General features: G+C 41.2%; 1 protein-coding gene across 3 annotated transcripts in view; it reads left to right on the plus strand.

Annotated features, from left to right (window-relative positions):
- Window positions 1-1,972: 1,972 nt before the first annotated feature.
- The window catches only part of OTUD7B (OTU deubiquitinase 7B), a 62,214-nt gene continuing 40,868 nt past the window's right edge, over window positions 1,973-23,318 (plus strand). For 2 of the 3 annotated variants that reach the window (XM_082648311.1, XM_082648312.1), the window contains exon 1: window positions 1,973-2,090. In XM_082648311.1, coding sequence (XP_082504437.1) covers window positions 2,075-2,090 — 16 coding nt within the window. In that variant the 5' untranslated portion in view covers window positions 1,973-2,074. Of the gene's footprint in view, window positions 2,091-8,005; window positions 8,232-23,318 lie in introns of those variants that run through there. The other variant, XM_082648313.1, reaches the window with a different exon arrangement.

A 23,318-nucleotide genomic window follows, 5' to 3' on the forward strand; every position in this document is an offset into this window, starting at 1 on the left:
TGTGCTTCAGTGTTAAGAAGTAACCACCATGGGCTTCCCTGGTGGCGCAGTGGTTGAGAGTCCGCCTGCCGATGCAGGGGACGCGGGTTCGTGCCCCGGTCCAGGAAGATCCCACATGCCGCGGAGCGGCTGGGCCCGTGAGCCATGGCCGCTGAGCCTGCGCGTCTGGAGCCTGTGCTCCGCAACGGGAGAGGCCACAACAGTGAGAGGCCCGCGTACCGCAAAAAAAAAAAAGAAGCAGTTTGCTGCATAAGGGCCTATAAATACTATTCATCTAGAGATGGAGGCGAGGAGGAAACTAAAGATCAAAAGGAAGTCATGTAGGAAGCAGGAAATCAATGACAGAATGTACAGTACGGGCAGTAAGAATTGGCCCTTTCAGCTTCTTTTAGGAATGGATGTCTGTAGTCAAAGGCCACATTGTCCTTTTATACTCTACATCACCTTCCTTTTGTGTGTGTGTGTGTGTGTTTGTGTGTGTTTCTTTTTTGTGGGTTTTTTTTTTTTTGCGGTACGCGGGCCTCTCACTGTGTGGCCTCTCCCGTTGCGGAGCACAGGCTCCAGACGCGCAGGCTCAGCGGCCATGGCTCACGGGCCCAGCCGCTCCGCGGCATGTGGTATCTTCCCGGACCGGGGCACGAACCCGCGTCCCCTGCATCGGCAGGCGGACCCCCAACCACTGCGCCACCAGGGAAGCCCCCTTTTTTAAAAAAATATTTATTTATTTATTTGGTTGTGCCGGGTCTTAGTTGCGGCTCAAAGGCTCCTTAGTTGTGGCATGCAAACTCTCAGCTGTGGCGTGCATCTAGTTATCTGACCAGGGATCGAAGCCAGGCCCCCTGCATTGGGAGTGAGGAGTCTTAACCACTGCGCCACCAGGAAAGTCCCACCTTCCTTTTTTTTTTCTGGATTAGGTGAAGGCTACGTGTCATAGAAGGATTTGGATTTCTAATGCCTGGTCCTGCTCATGAAATCTCCTTAAAGACTATGATTGTATTTTTGCATGCCTTACACATGGTGGGTGCCTAAAAATAGCAAAAGAATTCACTGAATGGTATTAATTCCCATTTTGTTGCTCCTGTAGAGGATCTAAATAAGGAGGCAAGTGTTCTGGCGCTATATTCAGTATCATTTCCTGGCAAGTAAGAGCAGAGCTGCCACTTGTGTGTGATCTCTGGCCCAGAGGAGGATAAAAAGGACACTGCTTGGGGGAGGCTAGACCACTCAAACACTGTTGCAGGGGCAGCATCCCTGAGTAGCACTTGTAACCTTCTTCGAGCAGGTCTCATTTTTCAGCCCCTCAGTTTTCCTTCCTTTCTTTTCCCATAGTCAATGCTTTCTCATAATCAATGTCCCTCAGGCCTTACACTTTTCTCTTGGGTGCCCCTAGAGTACTTTACTCATCCAAGCATCTCCCTAGTTCTTGGTCTTGTTCTCATTTCTTCTGACCTCAGGATTTCATCTCTTCTTCGACTAGGAAGGTTACCTAACGTGCTAGGGTAAGGGTAACCTAAGGTAACATTTTGACGCTTTTCAAATCCAGATTTTTTTTTTCCAGCAGAAAAAAACTATCATCCATTTACTTCTCTATGAGGAGCTGCTATGATCTGCAGGCTTGTCTACAGAACATAAGCAACATGGGAAAAACCCTAATGCTGATCAGTTCAGTAACCTGGAAAGAGGTAGTCAGAGGGTACCTATAGTCACTCAACTATACCACTTACAGCTGGATGGTAGCTCTCCAAGGCAGGAAAGAAGCACATATTTATAATTTAGAAAACATTCCTAGTGTTCAGTACCCATAGAGCTCAATATGGGCCATTTGTCTCATTAAAAAAGGAGAGTTTGGTGCAGTCTCACATCTCCTATCCCTTGAATGCTCTGTCAGTTTCCAGTAGCCTGAATTTGGCCTGCCTCCCAGGGCTGACCTAGTCAGGGGACAGAGTGACTTAGTCACTCCATTCCCCCGCCTCTCCTCATTGCCCCAGCCAATGTGTTGGCAGTCTAATTATTTGCTTTTCCTCCAAACCTAAGAGTGTCACCTGTGAGGTGGAGATGAAGCTGATCCACCTGGATGGCATTCCAATCAGGTAAGGTAGCACTTGCTCTCTTCAAAGCCTCAGGAACTGGCTTCTCTTCTTTACCTACCTGTTGCTAGGCCTCTGATGGCCTTAAACTCCCATTCTTACATCCTCAGGGGATTTGTCAGGACCAGAATAGGAACAAGCCCAAATCTTGCCAACAGCCTTGTAGTTAATGTCCTAACATAGCTCTCCTGGGGACCAGCACTTGCAATAATTGAGAGCTGATAGGTTCTATTTACAACAATGTACCTCCAGTGATCTTTACTACTTCTAGGGCCTGGAGGCAGGATTTTCTGCTTAGTAGTTCCCCTAGTGCCTAATCTTAGGAACCCTTTAGAAGATGTGGGAACGTAAATGGTATCACTGAACTCTTCTCTCTTGCTGTTTTATGATTCCTAGGTTCTTAAATTAATTGATTAAATAGTTGACTGATGAGCAAATGCTTGTGAAGACTAACAGTTCAAGACAATTTTTAGATTCCAATTGATTGGTAAAGCCATTTATAGTTTAGAATTTTATGGGAAGTCTTTAAAAGGACATGATACAGGTTGGGCCTTGAACTCTAGGGAGAAAACTTATAGACAGAAGAAAGGAAGGTGGGTAGTAGCATGGTAGAGTCCTCTAACTGGCTTGCTGGTGCTGATTGCATGTCTCTTCCCGACTCTGTGTTCAGTGATGTCATATTAGTGGCATGAAATTATCAGGAGTAGAAATATTTACACAATGGAAATTGGTAAAGGCTATAAATCAGGGCCTTTTCCACCTGGAGAGCTCGTTGTTAATATTTACCATTGATGGTAAAGAAAGCAGAAAACCATTGGAGAGATGGAAATTAGCAAGCCACATTCTGGAGTTAGTACTAGACTGGGGTCAGATTGTATAGGATCTTACAGGGGAGACTGAGGAATTTTGGCTTTATCCTATAGATATCGAGGAATTGTTGATGGCTTTATATTAGCTGAGATGCTTTTCCTTACAAGCAATAGAAAAACTAAGTTCAAAATTGTTTAAACAATAAGGAAGACGTATTCTTATATAATAAGAAATTCAAGGAGGACGGCTGAGGGTTGGCTAATTCAGCAGTTCACCCAAGACCCAGATTCTTTTCATTTTTTTTGCTCTGCCATCCTTAGTATGTCACCTTGTCCTCCAAACAGAACAGCAGTTCCAAATCCAGCAACACTCAGCAGCAAAAGAGAATCATTTCTTATTTCTCTTTGTCTCTTTGTAGGAGCAAGGAAGTCCATCAGATTTCCTCAAATCTCACACTGGAGAGAATTTTATCATAGTCCTAAACCAAGTACTGGCAAGGGGAATGGAACCCCGTGATTGGTTTAGATCCATCAGTGTTTCACCCATCTCCCTCCCACTCAGCCCCCACCCCTACACTGGAGTCAATCTCCCCTGAAGCCCATGGCCACATAGAGAAGGATGGCTGCTTAAACATGATCAGGATTCTATAAGCAAGGGCGGGGAAGGGGGATGGACAGTGGTTAAGCAAGCAACATGCTGCTACAGCTTTTGAAAAGGAGAAAATATCAGTGAAGCATTTTAGGAAGCGTAATCTAGCAATGGTATGTGAGCAGATAGAAGGCCTGGAAATAGACCCAGTTATATTATTATGAGTCTAGATGTGACTCTATTATAAAATAGAGTCTGATATGTACTACCAAAGCAATGGTTCTCAACTGCCAATTCATTCACTCATTCACTCAATAGATATGTAATGAATGACTGCCATGGGTAAAGCACTATGCTAGGTACTATAGATAAAACGGTGAACATATCTGGTGGAGCTTTGCAATCTAACTGATGAATCAAATATCAATGAAATAATCTACAAGTAAATGTAAATTTATAACTTGGTTAAGTGTTATGAAGGAACCCAAGATGTTTGTTTTCTATTTTTTAAATTGAGGTAAAGTTCACATGGTGAAATGTGCAGATCTTAAGTACACAATTTGAGGTACATGTGTAACAGCTACCTCATCAAGATATAGAACATTTCTGTCACCTCAAAAATTTCCCTCATGCCCCCTTTCTATTCAATCTCCACTTCCCCCCAATATGCAACCATAGTTCTTTTTTTTTTTCTTTAATAAAGTTATTTATTTATTTTTGGCTGCCTTGGGTCTTTGTTGCTGCGTGCGGGCTTTCTCTAGTTGCGGCGAGCAGGGGCTACTCTCCATTGCTGCGCGCGGGCTTCTCATTGCGGTGGCTTCTCTTGTTGCGGAGCACGGGCTCTAGGTGCACAGGCTTCAGTAGTTCTGGCACTCGGGCTCAGTAGCTGTGGCTCGTAGGCTCTAGAGCACAGACTCAGTAGTTGTGGCACATGGGCTTAGTTACTCTGCAGCATGTGGGATCTTCCCGGACCAGGGCTCGAACCCATGTTCCCCTGCATTGGCAGGTGGATTCTTAACCACAGTGCCACCAGGGAAGTCCCTGCAACCACAGTTCTGATTTCTATCATCATGGTTACTTTTGCCTGTTCTCGAATTTCATATAAATGGCTTCTTTTTCTCAACAAATGATTTTAAGACTTATCCATGTTGTTGTGTTTAAAGGGAGTCCATATTTTTAAAATTGTATTCCATTGTTTGATTAGTGTATTTTTTCTGTTGGTAGACATCTGAGATGTTTCCAGTTTGGGTCTATTATGAATAATGTTGCTATGAACATTTACGTAAAAGCTTTTTGTGGACATCTGTTTTCATTTCTATTGGGTAAATACCTACGAGTGGAATTGCTGGGTTACAGAGTAGGAAAGCGTTTCACTTTATAAGAACTGTGGATATTTTTAAAAAATATAGATTCATGGTCCTCAGTCCTAAGAATTCTGAGTTAGTCATCTGAGGTTCCTAGGCACATACGGTATGTAGTTTTTAAGACTCCACAGAACCACTGGTCTAAATTATAGTGGTGGTAGTGGAAAGGAAGTTATTTTGGTTTGATTTTCTTTTCTACCACAAAAGCATATAAATGCAAACAATTGCCGGGTGGCTTTTTTTGGTTTGTTTTTTGTTTTCCTGGTTAGCTGCAAAATAGCTTTCTCTGAACATTTCCCCCTACTCTATCCATTAGCCCAGGTGTTGAAATAATCTCTCCTTTTAGTTTCTCTGCTGAAAGGCAAAGCTCTGTTTTTTTCTGCTCTTGCTTAAAGTGAAGTGAAAACTCAGGGAGCTCCTTGGAGTAGCCCTTGAATTGCTAAAATGAGTAAACAGGACTTTAGGGTGGATGAGAACTTTGTACTGAATGGCAGATAAGGCTGTGTGACCCTGTGTATACTGGTAGGGTTTTCTCTGCTGTTTTTACTTCCCTTACTGTTTTTCTACCTGTCAGCAAAAAATAATCACCTGTGTTCTGACTTCCCACAATGACACTGACAGCTGCTTCTGAGCATTTAGCATAGTGACAGCCTGAATGGCTGCACATCACTACAAAAGAGGTCCCCTGCTTCTAGGCAGAGAAATTGACACATAGGAATAGGGAATCACTTAATGGATTAGGGGCTGGCTGAGCTGGGACCAGAACCCAGGTGGCCTGGCTCCCAGCCCGGCTGACCACACTGCTACGCATACAGCCTGGGCTGACCCAAAACAAGCAGCCCATTGAGCAACTGCACAAACAACAATGAGTGATGGATGGTCAGAAACAGGCACAAAGCAACTGCAACCCCATCACTTCCTGGCCCCTAAATTTCCAGGCAAGCCTATAAAGTGTGGTCACTTAAATGAGTTTGATCAGCAACTTGGCCCAGCTTTCAAATTTGGAAACTTTTTGTAGTCACTGCCAAAAGTAAAGGTCAGCCTTGTACTGAGAGGTGGAGAAGGCCTTTGAACGTCATACCTGGTCATAATAAGTCTGTGGTAGTGGAGTTAAGACTAGAAAGACGTAGTTAACAGATGGGCATAACCTGGTCCTGGGAGGGCCTTGGTGAAACAAGACAGCTTTAAATTTTTGAGGCTCCTCATCTGTGGACCTTTCTTCCTACCTCAGATCTAGCTGGCAAGGGTGGGTGTGATCCATGGAGTTCGGTGACCAAGTCTCATCCTACTCTTTCTCAAATTTGCCACTGAACAGTGTCCAAAATTTGTAGTCCCCACATGCTTGTCCCCCAAATGCCTCTGCCTGCCAACCTGTATTGCTGGTCCTGGATGTGCCTCATGCTAGGTACTCTGACCTACTTGGCCTTGGTATAGCCCTAGGCCCTAAATCTTCAACTCTAAATCCAGGATATTCCCAAGAGATATAGCTGTCTAGGAAGTTTCTTGTTTCAGATGTCAATTTTCTAGTCTTGAGCTGGATAATTCTAAAGTGTCTATGCTCCCCTCTTTACCTTTAGAAACTGAAGACTTCAGAAAGTAGTGAGGGGACAGAAAAGTTGACTGTAATATTTGTTTTTAAATAGGCCTAATGGGCACAACATTTTGAAAACGCAAACCAGTTGCCACAATGTTAGGAATCTGAATTAAAATTTAGCATTTCTTGCGCTTCCCTGGTGGCGCAGTGGTTAAGAATCCGTCTGCCAATGCAGGGGACAAGGGTTTGAGCCCTGGTCCGGGAAGATCCCACATGCCACGGAGCAACTGAGTCCGAGCGCCACAGCTACCGAGCCAGAGCGCTAGAGCCCACAAGCCACAACTATTGAAGCGCGCGCGCCTAGAGCCTGTGCTCTGCAACAACAGAAGCCACCGCAATGAGAAGCCCTCGCACCTCAACGAAGAGTAGCCCCCGCTCGCCGCAACTAGAGAAAGCCCCCACGCAGCAATGAAGACCCAACACAACCAAAAATAAATAAATAAAATAAATAAACTTAAAAAAACTTAGCATTTCTTTGGTCAGATTATAGCAGGGGCTGGCTGCACTTTGTGTTTGTCATAAAGAGGTATTTATTAAATGGCTCTTCTTACTTGAAACTGTCCACGTTCGTCTAATATTTATTCATTCAACAAATATGGAAGGTCTGCTATGTGCCAGGCAAGGCTTATGTTCCCATAGCCATAGGTCCTTGTAAATCACACAGCACATATGTGAGTTCTGCCTTATACAATACAGTTTTGTGTTTTACTAAAGTGTAAGACCCTTGATGCCTGGAATTATGTCTTATTCATTTTTGTGTCCCCAGGATCAATGAGCACAGTGCCTTGCACGTAGTAGGGACTCAATATTTGTGAATTGAACTATGCTACAGCATGGTTGTTGTACAAGGCTGTTAAAAGGTATTACCAAAAAAGCACTACATAACTTGTTTTGCTTGTGCTAACAGTCTAAGGCAGATATGTCAATAGGGTATTATCATTATGCAAGTAAATAAATATTGAGTATTTACAGAGAAAAGTATGCGGTTGGCCAAAAAGTTCGTTCGGGTTTTCCCCTAACATCTTACACTATGTTCACTGCAGGAGTGAAGGAGGGAGAGTGCTTAACTGGGTGGAGATTGGTCTGGAAGAAGTGTTAATTTTCCTCCGGTCAGTCCAGAATGATCGCGTAGAGTAACTAGAATTTCAGTCTTCTCAGTCTAAGTATTTTCATCCCTCTCACCTTTCTAGAACTACCCCGCCTCTTTCTGCTTCTTCCCAAAGGGCTGTGTCCAACTAACTACACCTCAAAGTCTCAAGAGTCCACCCAGTAGCCCTCCAGCTCCGGTTCAAGAACTCTCCAGAACAGGGGCTTTAAGTACACGGGCCAGGAGAACACGGGGTCACGCACGGGGCAAGCGCCAAACTGGCCGCAGCTAGGGGAGTGGCGCTAAGGGCGGGGCTGCTACGGGGTGGGGCGGGGCGGGGCTGGGCGGGAGGAGGCCCGGGGGCCGCTTGGGTGTCACCACCAACCCGCTCCGGCCGGAAACTGGCGCTTGTTTCCGGCCGGACGGCCGAAAACCACCGATCCTGAACCAGCAGCCGGAGTCGAGTGTGGAGCAGGCAAAAAGCCACTGGGGGAGGCCAGTCCAGATCAGTCCCGTCTGGCTCCAGCTCCTGATCCTTTGCGGAACAGCAGCCGCGGTCTCAGTCTCTGCCACCGCCTCCGCCTCCATCGTCGACGGGGGAGGGGCCGACCGGACCCCGGGGTCACAGCAGAGGAATGAGGAGAGGCAGCCGGGCCCCGCGCTCCGCCCCGGCCTAGGGCCTTGCCCCGGGAGCCGCGAGGGTAACGGAGCCCCCGCCTTGTCACCCTCCCCCGTCTGCTCCCGCCCCTCCCGCCTCTTTAGACTCCCAAACTCTGACCCTCTGATCGCCACTGTTCCCCATCTCCTTTCTGATTATATTTCACCCTGAGCCATCTCCTCTCGGCACCCCCTCTTCGCCCTGACTGTTCCTTGCTTGGCCCCAACCTTTCCGCGGTTACTCCTCCCTTTCACCTGCGTCCCGCCTTCCCAGCCTCCCTTCCCCGTTCGTGGCCTCCCTTCGTCAACTGTGCTGGGCAGTTTGGACGGTCCTCCCTTGTCAGCTAGACTTTCGGGGAGAGATGGTGGAGTTTTAAGGTGGCTAGGAGTGCAGGGTACTACCCTCATTGTAGGATAAAGTTCATTTTAAAGTCTCAATATAAAAGTAAAATGAAAAGAAAACAAGCTGTTCTCCCCTATCGATAGCCAAACTGAGGTGCGTCCAGTAATGGAGGAAGGGAGCGAAGAAGAAGTGTGTGTGTGTGTGTGAGAGAGAGAGAGAGAGAGAGAGAGAGAGAGAGAGAGAGAGAGAGAGAGAGAGAGAGAGAGGTTGGTTCTAGGGCAGGCTTATGAACTTTAGAAAAAAGAAAAGTTGCCGTGAGCCGATGGAAACTTTAGAAGCTGATGATGAGTAAGCCGGGGGCTGCGTGATCTCACTCCTCTTCTCATAATTACTAGGTTAACGGTGTGGCTCCGGTCGGGATGGAACGGGATTTGTTTACTGGGCCGGCGTATTTTTAGCTTGTCGGCTCACAAGGACCAGCGCTCTGAGTCTCTCTCTCCGCCTCTCTCTTCCCCTCCGTCTTTCCTTCTCTCTCTTCCTCTTTTTTTCCCACCCCTCCCCCCCACCCCCCCACGGTCTAGATAATCTCTCTGGAGCCCAGGTGGCTTCTCTGGGCACAATACAGATATAAAAATTAGGTTCAAAGAAATTTTCTGTAAGAGGTTCTCCCCAGCTTTTCAGGGAGTTTTCATGAATGCAAAGGCAAAAATTAGTTGACTTTTAGTACATATATGTATAAAATACTTTATAGAAAATCAGAAACAGGTAATGTTCAGTCTTTGGCTTCTCATACTGTATATTTAGATCTTAGAGGACGCTGGATCCCTTTGTCTTTCAACCTATTTCTAAAGTGGGAAAGGACAAAGTAGAGAGAAGAGGTAGTCGATAAGGCGGGTCCAAAAGGGTAGTTAGTCCTAAATCTTTTAAAAAACATTTTCTATACTGTATTACTTTAAAAAACAGAAACTTTCTTTCCTAATAAGTGAGATTGCATTCTTGATGGGATGGAGAAGACAGCAGGGGCTTATGCTGGGTGCCTAGGGAGAATCAGACTTGTAATTAAACATTTGCTGTGCATAATTTACAAATGAATACATTATGGGCAAACAATTATACTCTTTGTCCTCATTGTTTTTCCGAGCCTTTCTTTTAAAGGTTAGTAACCAACCTGCTGTGCTAGTCTATTGATATTTTGAAGGCTGGACAGAACTGTAAAATAAATGAAATTGATGTTGCTCATCTGGAAGCTGAATACCAGTCTGTTCTAATTTCCGCTAGCTACGCAGCATGCCTCAGAGCACCTCCCTGAGTTAGTGGCCAGTTACTATGTACTTAGAGATTACAAATGAATACACATATTAGCTCATGCTAGGAATAATTGAAATGATAAATACGCTGAAAAGATTTTCCAAAACTGAAATAGATTATTTTTCGATTTTTTCCATTTCGGATTATCAGCACCTTTCTACCGATAATCATCCATTAACATGAATAATTTAGAGTTGAACAGATATCCACTTTGGACAGTACGCATTCAAGCAGGAAGGAAAGATGGAAGGAAGATAGTTTCCAAACTATTACTATTTTTGTTGTTGTTGTTGCCTGCTTTGACTTATCCCTTTCATTTAATGCCAAAGACTCCTTTGTGAAGAAAAAAAGTAAACCTTTGCCAAAGAAAGGGCTGTCTACTGACTTGTATAAGGCAAGCTGACCAGTAATGAATGTTAATTACTAGTTGGACTTTGTGTAGTTATGTTACCAACAACGTGGAAATTTTCCTGAAGCTTTATTTCGTTAATCTCTTTCTTTTGGGACCCCTATTGAAAATGACTTAATTTGAAGGGTAATATCTAATTTTTAAAAATCACACATGCTGTTCCAGAGTCTGTTGACTATCAATAGTTGTTTTAATTTATGAGTTAGTTCGTGCCAATATTAGTGATGATATCTGGCAAATTCAATTCATATCTGTATTTAGCAACTTCCCCTAGTTGAACTACATATATTATTCCAGGGGTTAGGGGTGGGGATTGAAGGAGTGAATAAACTCTAGGAATAAGTGTAGCAGCCCAATAGCCCATCACTGTTTTCAGTTCTCAGAAGGCTTTGTTTGGAATTTTGAGATTCAATATATATGTAACTAAGTGAATTATGATGGAGTAACTCAGTATTAAAAATAAGTTTTCAGACTGTTACGGGGGCACTAAGTGCCACTTGTTAAAGTTTTAGAGCTCCTGAATGTCTCAAGCATGCTAAGTATGCTGGCAGAGGACTTTATAAGGGAGCACACGTTCTCCTTACGCCAGACATTCATCCCATCAAGGGAAAAATCCTGAAACAATGCTTTGAAGTGTGACTTCAGCAGTATCTTTCCTATGCAAACTTAGGAGCTGTGGAATGGCAGCCTGGAATCTTTTCAACAGCCCCTGATAAGTCAGACAATTAAAATCTGTGTAACTAGAATGCAGATGCAGGACAGTTTTATCATGAATGCCTGAAATTAGTTGATTTTTTAATATGATAGAAGAAGGAAGTTGATTTTTTTTTTTAAGTAATAAATCCTTGCTGAATAATGACTGAACACTCCTGTGGATAAGGCAGTTTCCAAGTGTCAGTGACAGGCTTTGGGGAGATATAAAAGTTGTAAAAACAGGTGTTCTTGCCCTTGGGACAAGGGTGATGTTGGGGAAGGCAGTATGTAAATGAGAAAGCAGACTATTATAAGCTTTAACATTTAAGAAAAAACATATAAACAAAACCAAGTTTAATGTGCTACAAATGAAGTATGTAGAGATTAGGAAATTCGAAGTAACAAAGTATGAATGAAGTAAATTAGGGAAGATTTCTGAGTCAGTAAAATTTGAAGTGGACTTGGGAGGCTATGGATTACAGTCATAATGAGGCATGGGCTATGGAGTTAGACGATCTTGGTTCAACTTGTGGTTCTACTTTTTACTAATGTGACCTTGGGCAATTTCCTTCTCCATCCTTATCTATATAATAGGTGTGAGCATTCCAATAAATAAAATAATTATTCTGTGTTAGGAGTAAAAGGAGATAAAAGATCTTCTGGGCAGAAAGTATAGAATGTACAGTGTGCAATGATGGTATGAATGACTAAGTTGTGTTTGTGGGGAGAATAAATGAGAATGACTGGAGAGAATGTGGGTTGGTCAAGTCATGGGTAGAGCAGGCGAGAGGGTGGAGGGGACTCAGAGGCCAGACTCTGTTGGGTGTTGATGAAAGGGTCAATAGAGTCATTGTAGGTCCTTGAACAAAGGATGGATTTAATGAGAAGTATTGAGCCCTCTGATCCAAGAACTCAGGGACAAGGAGTCAGGCACCGGTAAATTGTGACTCTCCTACTTCTCTTCTGGACCATCCTGGCCTAAAGAGATCAGCCAGGAGACGTAAGATTCCTTGTAGAAATTTTTGTATTTACACACCTTACTCACTATGTTGAGCTCTGCTTGTGACTGTCTGATGTTGTACCAACCTGTGGGGAAGTCTCAAGGCTATGTCTGGATTCTCTTCAAGAGCTTATGGTAAGGGCAGTGTCATGTTTCCAGTGCATTGAACTTTCAGTTATCTCTGCTATTGTAGGGAGCACTAGTTTAGGTAATTCAGAACTTCAGAAAGAAATTTCTTGGTTTGAAAATGCATTATTTTAAAAACCAGACTTATTTTAGTGTTTTGGGGATCATACTGATGAAATGAATTGGCATTTCTAAGCCTGAATTACCTGATAGTGAGGAAAGTATACTGATGGTGAAGAAACGTCAGTCTTGGATTAAAGATTTTGCCTCAGAAATCCATAAAATGAAAAGTCCATATGAGGGTAATTAAGACTGGGCTATACTGAGTATGTTAATGAAGACCAATTTCTTTTCAAAATCTGTGTGTGTCCAATGTGGCCTCAGGCTGTCTGCCTTATTCCTAAGAGCTATTGGTAGAAGATGCCTATGTTGCAGCCTGAATAAGTCTTTACACACAATATCTGGAAGAGTCCTACTGCGTGATACTGCATTGTTGAAGATTAAGCTGGCTTTTTTTTGAAGGACTTGGGCTTTGTAGAGGCTCTTCAGATATTAGCTCCTTTGAAAATCTATTAGATTTTTCCTCCTGGAGTAAACTTGTTTGAAAATGTGGCCAATTTAAGAAAAAAAAAAAAAAAGAAAAAGGAATGAGGAGAAGTCCACACTTAAGAAGTAAACAAAAAAATCACACAGCTGTTCTTCCATTCTTGTTCTTTCAGTTGACTTGCTTTCCTTCATCCTTGCCTACCCCCAGCCTTCTCATAATCATTACCAAACTATGTGCTTGTGATGTCATGGGCACAGGATTATTATTTACCACTTAAGTCAGGAGATTGAAGTATCTCTGAGCTAAAATTCAGAGGTGGAAAAATCAGTCATCTTAATTTATACAGTTTAGTTCAGGATTATTTTTAACTGTGTTTTTTAGGATTATCTCTTATACCTTATACTATAAGAAATAGTTTTTGATAGGAGAGACTACTAAGCTGTTATTTTTAGTGATCCTGCTGTGAATTTAGTTCTACTAAGTGGTATGGAGGATTAGGAAAAATGACAGTTTTGTGCCCTTGAAGAATTTACAGCCTAGTTGGGAGTAAGGGGAATAGGAAGGAATGAATACCTATTGAGCCTCTTTATGCCAGAGAAAAATTTAAAATGTGAAAGTGTATTATCATTTGCATAATACAGACCTCATACCATAGGTGTTTTGGGAGTAGAGTACTCAGGTAGTTATGAGTGATGTCACAGAGGAATTGTGACTTACTCCAGATCTTAAAAAAAATTGTATTAGGTACAAGAAATGAAAATGAAGCAAATAACAAAAAAATCATTTAAATTTGGAGCTGAGAGGGATCAAGCAGAAGCCTGGGCACAGGAATGTACTTGGAATGTTCTTGGGGCAGTGATGAGACTGACCTGAGTCGCAGTGAATAGTAGTAAAACACAGGTGGTTAGGATGGTCTGGAGCTATGTTTATAGAGGGTCTTAAAAGTCAGGCTTATAAGTTTAGATCTTGAACAATGGAAAATAGCTAACCACTGAGAATTTTTTATTAGGATTGTAATATGATGATATTGGGAAATAGATTGGCTTGGAGGGAAGGGAGATTAGCAGCTGGGATGTGTGAGGTGATGAGGCCTGAGCTAGAGTTGTGGAGGGTGGGTTAAGGAGGGGAAAGAGTGACAAAGAGATTGTGAAGGAAAAAATTGAAATCAGTGCGGGCTGGATGTGGAAGATGATGGAGAGTGTTCAATCAAACATAATGATAGCATTTTAAGCCTGGGTTTCTGAGATACTGACTGGGGTAAAGAAGTTAGGGAGGTTTCCTCATTTCTTAAGGAAATATGATGAGTTCAGTTTGAGATGTTTTGGATTTAAAGTGGCAATGAAACATCCGAATGAAAGGTGTTCCAGTTGTTAGAGAAGAGCCTACAGCTGGTGGAGCGGTGAGGGTTAATAATGCTTGAAAGTGTTGTTTTGCAGTTCATCAGCATAGATGTGGTAGCTGTAGCCAAGAAGATGAATAAACTCTCTGAAGACTAGAGTTTAGGGAAAGAGCAGAAGGCCAAAGATAGTGGTACTGATAAATACTACTATTCTCCACTCTTCAGGCCATCTTAATTGAGTTTTTCTGTCTCCTTTCATGTTTTCTGTTCCTCTGCTCCCCACTCCATCAAATACCCGTTGAATGTCTCTTGTAAGCACTGTCTTAGGCACTAAGGAAGCAGATGAGTCAGACAAGATCTCAATGTCCAAGGGGGTTATGGGTTTAGTGGGAGGAGAGAGATGTGTCAGTATATAGATGGAATGAAGTGTGATAGGTATTGTGTTAGAGGTATGTAGGGGGCAGAGTGGGGGCCTAAAGGTCAGTTCTGCCTTGGACATTCAGAGGTTGGAAAGTGCCTCCCAGAGGAGATGATATTTGAGCTGAGTCTTGAAAGATGAGTTAAGGATATACCCTACAGATGAGAGAGAGAAGTACACTCCAGGCTGAGAAAACAGCATGAACAAAAGCTTAAAGGAACGAAACAGTCAGGCTTCTTCAGGTAACTTTTAAGTAATTATTATGGCTGGAGGACAGGGTTGGAGGGCGGGGAAGAGGCTGGAGAAGTAGGTAAGGCCGATCATGGACAGCTTTATCTTGTGCTACACTAAATGATAAGCCATTTAAGGGTTTTTAAGCATTGGGTGATAAAGTAATTTTCATGTTCTAGAAAGATTATTTTGTTAGTGGTATATAGAGGGTGGATTAGAGAGGAACAAAGCAAAAGACTTTTAAAATAACTTTATTATGTTTAACAGTAATACGTTTGTTGTTGAGTGATCATGTTTGTGGAATCATGGAATCAGAGAACTAGAGGGACTGTTAGGCTTCTTAGTCTCCCTCATTGATTTTCAAACGGAATACCTGAGATTTACTTAGGATCACAGAAGTAGTGAAGTGATAGCTTGGTCTGGAATTCAGTCTTCAGTGGCTGTAATGAGGTAGGTGATTAATAAATGTTAGCTCACCTCTCTCATTCCCTCACAAGTCCCATTGCAGTGTTTGTTCCATTCTGCCACACTGCATTGAGCTAGAAGACAGAAGGACTTCTGTCGTTTCACTCCATTGTCCTTTTTACTAGTCCAAAGTGAACAGTGGTATTTTCCCAGGTCTGACTGAGGAAGATCTGTTCTGAGAGTACCATGGAGAATAGGGACTTTGACCTGGGGCAGTTGGATGCCCTGGAGTGGAGTGAATAGGATGTTAGGATTCTTCAGCGGTAGTGATTCAAATGTAGAAGAATGTCAGGGTATTTGTGTTATTGTGTGTGTAGATGTATTTATCTCTCCTGCTAAGTTGCCTTCAAGTTTTCTTTTAAACTTAATTTTAAATTGTACTAATGAAACTTTTTTAAAAGAAATAAGCTATGATAAATTGGGCACCGAAAAAAGTATATCTAAAAAACAAGATTTGTCATTATACTTGGATTCTAAATCTTTCTTCCCCATGTTTTTAATTTCATTGGATTTTTGTGAAGGTAAATAAATTATTTGGGTTTAAAGCGTGAAGTAAGAGTTTGGATTTTGCGTTTTAGTCTTTTTTGCTGGAGAAAAACAGAACAGGATAGAGGACATCTTAGAGGTCCTTAGATTCCCCTGGGGAAAGTTGGGACATGAGGGGATGTAGAAGGATGGATGCCTTCCACTGGTAAGTCTTCATCGAAACTTAACTGAATTATGATTTCTCTACTCCTTTCTCTGGGCTCTGTCAACATCTCCAGAGAAGGGCCTTGGATTGGATACTGTCCACTTTAGCAGAGCTGCCAATTCTTAATTCTTTCTCAAGTGGGCAAGGGTACATTTTGTTTTTGTTTATGAGTGTTTGGGGGAGGGGTGGGGAGAGAGGCGGCATGGAATAGCTACTCACAGTGAGTCTTTATCTGAATTCCTGTGTAACTGGAAGTTTCCTTGGCTTTGTTTTGCGGCAGATGACTTGGTTACAGGGCATTTAAGCTACGTGGGAAGGTGGTTCTCTCTGCCTTCAGTTATCTGACCTAGGATGGCAATAAAAACTTCCTTTCTGTCCATATATGTCAGCCTCCACCTCACTCTGTTCTAAGTGCCTTTTGTGCACACTAGGTGGGGGATCTGAAGGACGCTCTTCAGTCTAAAACTGAGCTTATCAACTGTTCCCTTAAAGTTTAGGGGAACCAACCTGCTCCTGATTATTTTTGTGTTAATGACTCCCCTATTCTTCCAGTTACCCGCCCCTTTCTTAATTTAAAAATTTTGAATACTAAGATATTTTAAATATATAGAAAAGTTCAGGGGAAAAAACCCTCACACAATTTTGAGCCCACAACCCAAATTTAATGGATATTAACATTTTGTCATATTTGTTTTAGATCTCTCACTCTCTGTTAGGTATTAGATATAGCCAAAGTCCTACTCTGCATCCTTATCCCCTTCTTCTTTCTTGGGAAATGAATCCTGTTCTGAATTGTTATGTATCATTCCGTTTCATGTTTTATACTTTTTAAAAAAATGTGTAATATAGACACAAACAACATATAGTTTTATTTTGAAATCATAAATAGAGTCATACTGCATGTATATTTTTGCAACCTTTTCTCTCAACATTGTTTTTCACATTTGTGTACATGTAGATCTAGTTCATTTAATCACCTTAATCTTGAAGCCTTTTTCCTCTACTGTCCTCCCCACTTGCCTCATGAAATAATCCTACCCATCAGAGTCCCAGTTTAAACCGTGTCTTCCATGAAAACTTTCCTGTTTTTTTTCTCCTGCAGGCTGCGATCTTTCCTACTTCTGAATCCGCCTATCATTTTATTGGTACTGGTCTGGTGGTGGTTGTATATTCTTGTATTTTAGTTTATTTGTGCCCTTAGCATGGCTCTTCTACTATACTGTGAGCTCCTTGAAAGCAGATAAGTAGTTTATTTTATCTTTGTATCCCTCAGGGGCTTGCCACAGTAACATAAACATAGTAGGCATTTAGTCGCTATTAGTGACTAAATGGTTAACTAATGAATAAAAAAATAAAGACAGTCCTTTGAGTTGGTGAACTGTTTAATTATGAGTGATATAGTGGCCCTAATGAAAAATAAAGCTTATAAAGAAACATTCAGCACTGAAAATTATATAGAAATGCACATAAAAGTTGAGAGCAGTCAAGACTAACTTCCTGTAGGAGATGAGAGCAAACATTCCCTGAAAAATGAAATAGGAATTGATTGGTGATATCATCCCAATGAGGAAACTCCTGGGAATTGATCCTGATGGTATTTGAGGCAATGTGCTCCTGTGGCCAGACACATTTCACTAGCTATCAAATTCTGCTATTGTCATCAAGGTCTTGACACCTTCACTGGAGATTTATATTGGCATTGGGAAAAAGCAGCCTATCTGTTCACTTAATGAATACTGCTGAGAAACAGGAATTCTTAGGCCTCTAAAAAAGAAAGCCTAAATAATGTACACATTTGTACATATATATGTACTTATACTTTTAACAGCACCTTTTTTATTGATGCGACCAGATTGTATCTCAGCAAAATATTTTTAAGCTTTTAATTGTGGAATGTGTAGTACCAGTATAACATTGTTAGGCCTCACGGAAGCCCTTCCCTCCCCCCACCAGGAAGAAATTAAATGTTAAGTTTAACTATAATGAAATTGCAATTTTAGAGGTAAAGTAAGTAAAATATCACCAGTGGTTATTGCTTAAACTTATGTTTATGTTGTTATGTTAAATGGTTATTATGTTTAATGGTTATTATGTTAAATGGTTATTGCTTAAGCTTATATTTAATGGTTATTGCTTAAACTTAAACTGTAGTTAAACTTAACATGTCACGTCTTGATTTCCTATGGGGGTTCTGAAGAACATTATTATGGACCTTTCTGAGGGCTAATTCCAAATCTATTTATAATTCTAAAATGCACTTCTGAACTTTAATTTACAACCGATTATCTTTTGTAGTTATCTTTAGCTCAAATTTTTGATAAAATGTTCTTATTTCTCAGCACACATTTAGTATATTTGGGAAGGTTGTAGGGGAATGTGTGAAGGTTATAGGCCAGAGTACCTGGAAGATAAGGCTGAGATGAAAACTTACGCTGTCAGTAGCTACATATAATTGATTGAATTGGCTTTAATGAGCTTGCAGTTCCTTTGAGTAGATGACCACCCCACTATCCTTTCCTGCCACCCCCATGTCTCTTCTCTAGTCTTGATAAGAGAGATCTGGTGGTGGGAAGAGAAAATTGCTTGTGACCCTTGATTTTATTGATATTTGGAGACTTAACAGGGAAGAGGGTAAGAACCCTGGCTCCTGGCACCAGATTCTTACCCATGGTTCCCCAAACAGTTCTTAGGGTAAGAGCGAGGAGGAATGCGGAAATCAGGAGAAAGAGCAAAGAAACAGAGTAGAGAGCGAGAGTTAGCAGAGGAGCAGAAATGGGAAAAAGGGATATGTATAAAAATTTAAAGAGGTTCTGTTTCCTCTCATCGTTCAAAACCGCTTAGAATTCTTTATAAACCTTGTACCTAAACTATATCAAAGTTGTATCCAGGCCACATACCTACTTGGAAAACATCATATATAGACGTCAGCTTTGAAAGTATCAGCTTTGTGTTCTAAAATAATTCTTTGAAAAGTTAGGTCATTTTAAATGAGTTGGTCTGCTAGTGCCTTTTGAATCATTAATAACTGACTTCAAAGGAAAAGAAAAGAATTCCTCTGAGGCTTTAGAATGAGTAAGTCTTGATATTTACATGAAGATAGTCCCAAGTGAGGAATGAAGGCAAGACAATGGGAAAATATAATGCTACTAACAAAAATATTTTGGATAGCATGCTCTCATTTAAAAACTTTAAGGCTCTAATGAGTTCCTTTGTGAGTGTTTGCTTTCATCTTCTTTGAACTAGGAGCTCACCTGGCTGAGTGTTTGGACTCTTCATTTTCTGAAATTTTCCATCAGTACTAAGGACAAGATTATCTGATATGAAGAATACTTGGTCCCTGTTTACTGTCCAGGGATAGAGACTTAACACACTCCTCAGAATTCTGCAAATAGAATTTGAGAGTTAGACTTAAGATTGGCTGCATCCTAGTTTCTTTGGATGCCTAAAATAAATTCCTAGCTATTTGACACAAGGTGACCTCTCATTTTAATATTAAGTTCCTTCTCTCTCACATCATCTTTGTAATTTTTGGTAATATACTAGTTCATTATGGAAAGTAAGATTGAAAAAAATCATCTACGCAGATTTCCCTTGATGTTTGCTGTCTGGCTGAGACTATAAATTCCTTTCTACTGAACACCTGCTGTGTACTGGAATTTGGACAAGATGCTCTGAGGAGATGCCAAGGAAGTGTTACCCAATAAATAAACTAAACAAGTAGTAGGAGACTTGGCCCCTTGGGAATATATATTCTGGGTTAAAATAGGACATAGTGTTATATATTTACACACACATATTTAGAAAAAAAGAAATACAGGCTATGTAGTATTATGTATAATCTCACGTAGCATTTTAGAATGGAAAGGAAATTTACATGTTGTCATCATTGTCTGGGTGAGGAACATGAGGCCCAGAATATTTCAATGACTTGTTCAAGGTAGTTACCCTCAACAACAAACATTTTGTTAGATATCTGCCCTCTGAAAAGTTAGGCCTCAGGTATAGAAAGAGTTAAAGTTATCAAGAACTTAGTAAGTTATGAAGACTGAATGTTTGCATAAAAAGATAAATAGTAATACAAAGTCATGGGCATTACGTGTCAAGTGAGGGATACAGTTATATAGAGTTATACAGAAGTTTAGAGGGAGTGGGTAGGGAAAATTTTTACCCTTAGGATAATCTAGGCCTTAGAGAAGAGAGAAGACTGGGTAATTATAGAGGGGAAACATTCAAAGTATGAGAACTTTGAGCTGAGCCCATCTTGCTTGGGAGGCAGAACAAGTAGACATAGTGTTTCACCTAGGAGAGCAATGAGATTAATAAAGTTGGAGAGTTAGGTAAATTAGAGAGGGCCTTAAATCTGAGGCCAAGGAGTTTGGTTTATCCTTACAGTGAAAAATTCCTGAGCAGGGAATTGTATATATAAATTAGTATTTTAGGAAAATTGATTCAGCCGTGTGGTGTGAAATGGAGGAAGAGAGAGCAGTTAGAGGACTGTTACAAAAGAGTCTGTACAGGGGTGATGGGAATGGAGAAAGGGGAGAGACTCATGTGATTTGAAGAAAACTAAATAGAATTTGGTAACTGCTTTTATGAAAAAGGATAGATAAGAACAATGCTCATGTTTTTATTTATTCTGGGTTATAGCAGTAGGGGAGCTGGATTTGGTTGGTTTCTGATCTACTCTCCAAAGGGATACCCTGGTGGAAGCAAGCACTGAGTCTAGCCCAACACTCAGATAATACTGAATACAAAGAGTTTAAGTGGCTGGTGTGCATGCCTCGTAAGTAGTGGAACTTGGTGTAGAGCCCATTCTTTTGACTGTTGTTCAGTGCTCTTTCTATTATATCATACGGCTTACGAGGAGGTGGGTCAGGTGGTTAAAAACACAGAGCAAATGCCTGGAAGTGAAATGGGAAGTTGAAGACCACATTATGATGAGGTTTAACCACAAGCTGTTTCAGTTCTGCATAGATCTTCCTTATATTTAGACGCTAAATGTGTATACTTCTGTCAGGCTCGTAATGTAACAGTGATCTAGGTTTCTTAGAGCCATCTTCTTCTGAGTTTCACTTCTTCACAGTCAAGGAAAAAGATTCTTTCAGATTTTGGATTTAATTGCATATATTCTCTGACCCCCAATTTTCAAGATAAAATAGTCCTTCTCCCTGCATGTAGTTAGGTTGCTTTGGTTACAAACTATAGGTGAAGTAGCCTCAAAGGCCACATTAGTCTTTTTGGAGGAGGAGAGTTTTGGACCCAAATCTTTCAAGCTTATTTACCCTGTCAGCAGTTATGAACAGTTTCCTTACACAGATCTTATTACCTAAAAAGGGCAGTAAATACTGTGAATCAATAGGATATTTTTGCTAATGGTGTGTTTTTAGAGAATTGAATGGCTTTCTGAAGAATCCTTTATGTTTTGTTTTTAAATATGTAGTCAGGTATATTTAAGATGTGACTCCTATTTTTTTTTTTTTTTTTTTTTGCGGTACGCAGGCCTCTCACTGTTGTGGCCTGTCCTGTTGCGGAGCACAGGTTCCGGACGGACAGGCTCAGTGGCCATGGCTCACGGGCCCAGCCGCTCCACAGCATGTGGGATCTTCCCGGACTGGGGCATGAACCTGTGTCTCCTGCATCGGCAGGCGGACTCTCAATCACTGCGCCACCAGGGAAGCCCGTGGCTCCTTCTTACTCCCTTTTTTTTCCTTTCCTTTCCTTTCCTTTTCTTTTCCTTTCTACCAGGCTTTTATCTATCTGGTAACAGATACCTGCAGATGCAAAATAGCATTTTCTGGATCAGCTAACACTATGTATCTACTATAAGGGTCTGGCACTGTTATGTAATTTCATCAGCCAAGATTAAATATTCCTGGATTTTATGTTAGCTCCCTTGTAGTCAACATATTCCAATGTTTGGCTTCTACAATTCTTATCCCATTTTAATCCTTGCCATGACTCTTCTTTTATAACTTGTGACCTGCCTGGGGAATAAAGGGAAGAAAACTTTGCTATTTAATAGTGAAGACCCTACCCTCAGCTATACCAAGTGTTTTATATAATCATCTCATTTAATACTGATAACAATTCCGTAAGTTAGGTAGATATTCTTATACCTGCTTGCAGGTAATTCATCCAAAGTATTTATTACTATGTTAATAAAATATTAATTCACCAGAATATTTAGGCGCTGTTTAAGGTGCTGAGGGATATCACAGTGAATATCAGATGAGGTTCCTGCTAAGGCACAGAGAAGTTAAATAACTTGCCCAAAGTCGCATAGCAAGAAAGTGGCAGAGGTAGGATTTAGGTATAGAACTGATGGATTCCAAAGGGAATGTCTGCAACAATTATTATCAATACAATATGCTACTGTTTACATGTACTACATGTTCTCTGTAATTGCACAAATCAAGCTATAAAAATAGGTGGGTTCCCCCAGTATTTCTTTTTAAAAAGGCTCTTGATGAATCTGAGAAATAAATCTGCCTTGGTGCTGGCAAGCACACCTGCACAGTAATGCTTTTCCTCTCTTCCCCTCCCCTCTACCCACTCTCTCTGAACCCACTCATACCTGGGCATGAACTGGACAGTGAGACCTGCTTTGGCATTTGGATGTGTTTGTGCTTTGAGCACTGGGAGAGTTTTATTTGTTTCCTTGACTTCCTTGCCCGCTTGCAAGTTCTTTCTTGTAGCACAATGATGAGTAATGTGTTGTTAACCTCGTGATGTGGTCATGCCAGTTGGAATATTTTTTTCTTTTTCCCTTGGTTCTTTCTGATGAGTATGTGACTCTTGGGTCACACTTGCTTTCCACAGTTCATTCAAATAGAGAAGACTTTCTGTATTCAGAGGACTAGAAAATAGTCTCGAGGTTGAGAAGACTGTTAATATTCAATGTCTTCTGCCCAGCTGAAATCCAGTTTTGTTAGCATTTTAGGTTTATTCTTTAGCAAGTGTGATCCAAGAGAATACTTGTTAGATTATGGCCATTATCACCATGTGCCATATCTGGAATGAGTGGTATTCTGGAGTTAGGAGCTTAGAAACAGGCACAGGGAGTTTTTTCATGAGCATTACCTAGCAGAAAGCATTAAAAGATGGTTAAGTCTGTGAGAGTGATGAGCTAAATTCCAGTAGTTGAATTCTAGGGATTAATAAGGTGGGATCAAGGTTGTAAGTGTCAAAACTATTTAGTATTGGGGATCCAGTCAATTTAGTATTTGGATTCCAGGAATATCTGGGCATGGCTCATGAGGTTAATGAGATGATTTATGTGGGTGTGTCTAGCCTAGTGCTTGATACTTGATTTGGTGCACAGTAAACGTTAGTTAAATCTTAAAAAGATACTTGAATGCTGAGTATTATCACTTTGTCTTCCTAGGGCAGCTTCCTCATCATTAACTGTTCCTTCTTTAGAAGAGTATTTGTTGAGCCTTTACCTGTGGGTAAAGCATTTGGGAAAGGGGTTGGGGTAACAAAGATTTATAATATCAGATTCTTGCTGAGACTTAACATTTATAAATTGAATCAGTTAGGCCTGGCATATAAGGGGGTATTT

This window comes from Grampus griseus (assembly GCF_964374135.1).
Source record: "Grampus griseus genome assembly, chromosome: 1".
NCBI classification, from domain to species: domain Eukaryota; kingdom Metazoa; phylum Chordata; class Mammalia; order Artiodactyla; family Delphinidae; genus Grampus; species Grampus griseus.